Source organism: Chaetura pelagica, unplaced genomic scaffold, assembly GCF_000747805.2.
Source record: "Chaetura pelagica isolate M959 unplaced genomic scaffold, ChaPel_1.0 scaffold85, whole genome shotgun sequence".
Classification (NCBI taxonomy): Eukaryota; Metazoa; Chordata; class Aves; order Apodiformes; family Apodidae; genus Chaetura; species Chaetura pelagica.
Genome location: NW_009953505.1, coordinates 3,329,823 through 3,335,193, shown reverse-complemented (window position 1 = coordinate 3,335,193; position 5,371 = coordinate 3,329,823). Strand labels below are relative to the sequence as shown.

At 35.9% G+C, this 5,371-nt stretch overlaps 1 protein-coding gene across 1 annotated transcript in view; it reads right to left on the bottom strand.

Annotated features, from left to right (window-relative positions):
* Positions 1 to 5,371, bottom strand: part of ATM (ATM serine/threonine kinase) — a 59,778-nt gene that overhangs the window by 40,784 nt on the left and 13,623 nt on the right. Inside the window, exons 18-25 of the mRNA XM_009999394.1 lie at positions 4,929 to 5,011; positions 4,664 to 4,819; positions 4,157 to 4,232; positions 3,870 to 4,000; positions 2,261 to 2,381; positions 1,393 to 1,569; positions 457 to 626; positions 20 to 171 (exon numbers count right to left, since the gene is read on the bottom strand). Of these exons, the coding sequence (XP_009997696.1) occupies positions 20 to 171; positions 457 to 626; positions 1,393 to 1,569; positions 2,261 to 2,381; positions 3,870 to 4,000; positions 4,157 to 4,232; positions 4,664 to 4,819; positions 4,929 to 5,011 (1,066 nt within the window). The remainder of the gene's footprint in view (positions 1 to 19; positions 172 to 456; positions 627 to 1,392; positions 1,570 to 2,260; positions 2,382 to 3,869; positions 4,001 to 4,156; positions 4,233 to 4,663; positions 4,820 to 4,928; positions 5,012 to 5,371) is intronic.

Sequence of the window (5,371 nt, the reverse complement as noted above, 5' to 3'; positions counted from 1 at the left end):
CTCTTTCCATGGTTTTGACAGGCAAAATACGGGAGGATATTCACCAGTATCTTTGGAAAACAGTCTGCTAGAACCTGCCTCCAGTCTTTTTCAATCTTGTTGGCAAGTGATTTCACATCTTCAAATTGACTTCTAATCACCAGGTGTGGAACCAACACTTTGTAACAAGACCTACATGTAATAAAGACATTTCCAGAACGTCCTCGAATTGCATTTTTAAAAAAATCTCAGACATAATGTAACAAATAACAGTCCTTTACTGTATAACTAAACTTGTAATTATTGTTTAGCTACTGTTCTATAGACAAAAATAATCTTACCAGCACAAATACAAGATACTTGGGATATATTTTAAAGGTCTCAAAATTCTGATGCATTACTACATTTAGAAATTTGAAACCCTGTGTCCTAACTGTAAATAAATCTAAATAAACTACTAACATATAGCAAACTTACCTGTAGAATTCCTCAAGGCTAGTATAGTTCAGAAGAACATAAGGAAAAGCAGACAGGTTATACCCACTGTCATTTATTTTCAGCCACTCCATCACCAAATAGTCTAAATGTGATCTCATGAAGTCTTCTATACTTTTATAGCCGAAAATGTCAGATACTTTTTTCAAAACCTGTGCATGAAGTAAGATTGCAGAAATAGCAAGCAGAGCACATGGTACTGTGGCAAACTGACAGTTACTACACCTCCATGTCTGACCCCCCCATCTTGTAATGCATATTTGCTTAACTCAGTTCCTACTTAGTATCCGCAGCTTTTTCATTTGTATTCTCATATCAAAAGAGTACAATCAAGAAACGACAACAACGCAGTACAAGGTGGTATGCAAAGAAAGGACAGCCAGTACACATCTTGCATGGTAGAGACTGTGTGTAAATACAAGAGGCAACAAACAGAAAGGAAGAATAAAAAGGAAAGAACACGCACTAAGAAGTAACTGGCAGTGAAGGCTGCAGTATAAATAGCAAATATTTCAGTATGACCTTGTGAACTTCAAAATAAAAGTCCACAAGACACATACCATCTTCCAGTACTTTGCATTTATTGTACGTATGTTCTACATTGGAAAACTCACTTTACTTCCACTAGGTAGAAAGGGTTTTTTAAAAGTTATCTGCTATCTCCAACGTATAAAATTCAGTACGTATTTCAGACTTCTGCTTTTAAAATGCAAGATTTACCACTAAAATTGCCTTTTATGATGTCATTATTTCTACGCAGGTCATTAAATATAATTAAAAATTCATTCAGATATTTAAGTTCCACATTAGTCACGCTTTTACAAAATTTAACAACTTTCAATACTGACAAAAACATTTTGTTCTGTTCCAATTTTAACTTAACCTTAATTTATAACTTAAATGGAATTTTATACTTACTTTCTTCACAAGGCCAGGCTCTAATCCATTCTCTTTCACAGACTGGCAAACAGCAAACAAAGCTTGCTTTTCACAGACAGGACTGCAGCACAGAACCATGGTTATAAGCATCAGCAAAACTGCTTTGCCATTACACTGCTTGTCCATGAGACCTTCAGAACTTGCATCACCTCTAACCTTCAGTAAGAAACAATGAAGAATTTGTACACATATTCTGTTAGAATAATATCCTAATTCATGTATGGGCATAAATAATTTAAAATTAAGGGCACTGACATAAATACTGTTGAAAATCTTTCTTTAATTGCTTAAAATTTACTTTCCCCAGCTGTCTGCTCCACTCAACCAGAAGTTATGGCCTCCAGTATGCCAGCACACGTGCCAATACCTCACACACTGCAGTTGACATTACAGTATCAGCAGTTTAAACAAAGGCAATCCACTTAACAAGGAAATAATGGAGGCACTGACAAGTGAAAGCTCCTTTTGCTCCTCCCTGCAGCATAAAGGAAAGACTTCCTTGTAATTCAAATGCAATTCTTCTGCTATTAAGACACGGTGTTGACAAGCTATGAATAAAACCAACAGGAAACTGCAATGAAAGGGTAGAAGCTAATAGCCAACAACAAGCTGAGGTGACAGAACAGGGAGCCAAGGCAACAGAGAAGTCAGACAAGATAACAAGGAGGTAGAGGTGACAGTACAGAGAGGTGGAATGAGATGACAGAGAGATGAGGCCTCAGAAGCGAGTCTAACCTACAAGAGAGCAGGCAAAGGGAACAGAAAGAAAATAGGGCAGAGATACAATAAGCAGAGAGATGATAGTGTAACAGAAAACTAGGTAAAACTAATGAGTATATGTTGGTACCAGATTTCTCATTCCTTCCTGAACTCTGAGATATGCATTCTCAAAAGCCTTTTGCTGGAGCTTCAAGGGAAGAGGTTTTGACATTCCAGAAGCATCTCTCTGTTTCACATCTTGAAACAAACTTAAAAAAAAGAACAATAATTATTAGCATGAGGTTAGTCTACAGAATTACTGCATATTGTGCATATCAAATAAGAAGATTCTGATTTTCTGAAGATCATTATTTTTTTTCTTAAAGGTCTTATACAGCAGTCTGTCCTTCCTCTCCTGCAAACATTACCAATGACATTAAGATTTGTTTGGGCAAAATGGTGGAGAATGGCCTGAAAACATATAAAAGGTTTCCAGTCTCTGCCAGCGCAGGAAACTAAACTTCAGTTGTACATCATAATGGAAGATTTCATGTCATTAAGTACTTTGGGGAACATATTTATTAAACAGATGCATACATAAAAAGTGTTTCTCAGAGAAGTTATTTTTTATAGATAAAGGTCCAACCCACTTTGGTCTTTGTAACAAAAATGGGAATACCACAGTAGATTGGACCAAAATGTTACTCTAGCCATTTCTAAGTGACTATTAACTAAGAAAAGAGCTTGCCTTATACACGTAATAATGTGTTGAATATAGCATTTGACCACAGGTGACCGAGGCAGATGAGTTAGAAGTGATGACTGTATTTAGTATCCTTTAATGATTTCCTCTTCCATGAATTTGTTGCTTTTTGAACCACTGTAAACATCCAGGCAGTTGATGGGAGTAGGGTAACACTCAAGATAACTGAATATTGTATAAAGAAAAGTAAACCATATTTTCTTAGACTCTTGAACCTGTTGGATTCACTTGATGTTAAATTCACTTGTTGCCTAGGGAGGTTGTGGATGTCCCATCCCTGGAAGTGTTCAAGGCCACGTTGGATGGGGCTTTGACCAACCTGGTCTAGTGGAAGGTGTCCCTGCCCATGCAGGGGGGTTGGGTTTAGATGATTTTCAGGTCCCTTCTAACCCAAACCATTCTATGATTCTATGTCTCCTAGTCTTCAAACTGGAAAAGACTGCGAATCTTCACATTGTTCCACTCCAGATTTTGTGGACTAACATTCAATTCAACCCTTTTTGTGCTGAAGGACTCCAGTTTATGTAACCAATAGCTGTGCACGAAGTGTACCATACTTTTGAACACTCCTCCTCTACTCCTACTCCAGTTCAGTTACATCCTTCTTGGTCTACAGAGAAAGAACTACATACAGCACTGAAACCACAAACTAAGACCCTTTTGAAAAAGTTTTTATGCTACACAATGTATCTAATCTATTTCTAAAGGATATACAACTAATTCCTATTTAAGATTTGTGTAATAAATGTAGTGCAAAATTTGTTATATATAGTTTATATAGTTTATATCTCTATATATACATATATAACTCATATTACAGAATAACTGAAATGTAGACAAAGTTTGAAGACCTTAAACAAAGTAACTTGGTAGATCTTTATATTCTGTCAAGATTAAAGCCCTAGAAGTACTGAATTAAGCAGCTGTACAGTAGTAACACCCAGTTAAGTGAAATAAAGTGTTATAAACAGAAAAAAAAAATCTACATTATCACCTGGTAATTGACTTTGCAGCAAGAATACGAACTTCATGGTGACCATCTGCAAGAAAATGTGGGAAAGCCTCACTCACTGGCAGGTCTTCATTTATCACATTAAGGATTGCCCACTTGCAATGAGGATCAGCCTGAAGGAAATAAATTTTGTGGTTTGAAATACATAGAAGACCTACAACTGAATACACACTGATGTAGGCAAAAAAAATTTAGATATTGTTACTAAGTACATCTTAACATGCTTTTAAGCACATGCTTAACATGAATGTCAGGAAGTCTGGTATTACCTCAAGCAGGGCTTTCATGCAGTTTAAAAGAGCCACTCTTACTGGTGCTGTGCATTTCCCTCCTTGAGCTAAATGCCTAAAATAAGGAAGATTTCAATAAATGAAAAAGTTGCCAACAGTTCTGAGAAAGTCTAAAACGTTTGGGTTTGCTCCTCGCAGTTCATTCTTTTGTGCTCAAAAGTTTGGGAGGACTTGACATTTTAATTGATAATCTACAATTGTAAACAATATTAATTTCTGATTGCTAAAGTTATCACTTATAATTAATGATGCAATTCAGACTACAATCGGTCTGTTAATATACAACAGTGTAGCATTTTTTGTTCTAATGCTATCATAAGGATGATACAATTCTTTGCTATAAATATGACACAGAAAATCTGCAAAATTAAATGCTGGATAAAGATACCAGAGGATACCAACAGCAAGACATACAAACAGCACAATGGTAGGAAAGGTAACATTTTTAGGTCCAACAGACTTCTGCATTACATAGATAAAACATACCAAAAGGCTCCAACAACTGTCAAAAATTGTCCTTGGGCATGCCCTGTGCCTTCAGGACGTGTGTTGGACTGGGCCAACTCTCCTGGTATAGGAATCAAATTATTTAGAATTACTTTACAAACTTCTTGATCTCGACGGTAAAAAGAACACACATCACTGTGAAAGAAAGAAATTTAAAAAATATTAAAACACTAAACAGCCACCAAATACTCTTAACTGTTGAAGTAGAATAGCTCTAATACATGCTGAACAGTTTCTCTCTTACGAAAGAGGTTTAAGAAGCATAAGAACATCATCTTCAGGCAAGAGGTGTTCTTGAATAGGAAGCTCCTTCAAAAGGACCAAGTACTGGGGAATTAAAAAACAGAACAACAAAATGAAAAACAATACTTAAAAACACAACTAGACAGAAAGAAAAACTGTGCAACATTTTCAGTAATTCTTCCATGAAATCATGCAGCAAGGATACCTATTGTTAGCTCTTCCATGTTAGACTGCTCATCTTTTGATGCAGTCACTGTCACACGATAATGTGGCTTATGAAATTTTTAGTTTTGGCAGTCAAAATACTTCCTTTGTAAACTAAAACACAGATCCTATGCTACTATAGAGACTATTTCTAAGTATCTAACAAATAATTAATTGTAAAGGCATTATGATTATACTTCTCAACTCCTATTTTCTGGCTTACAAATTATAACCGCTCTG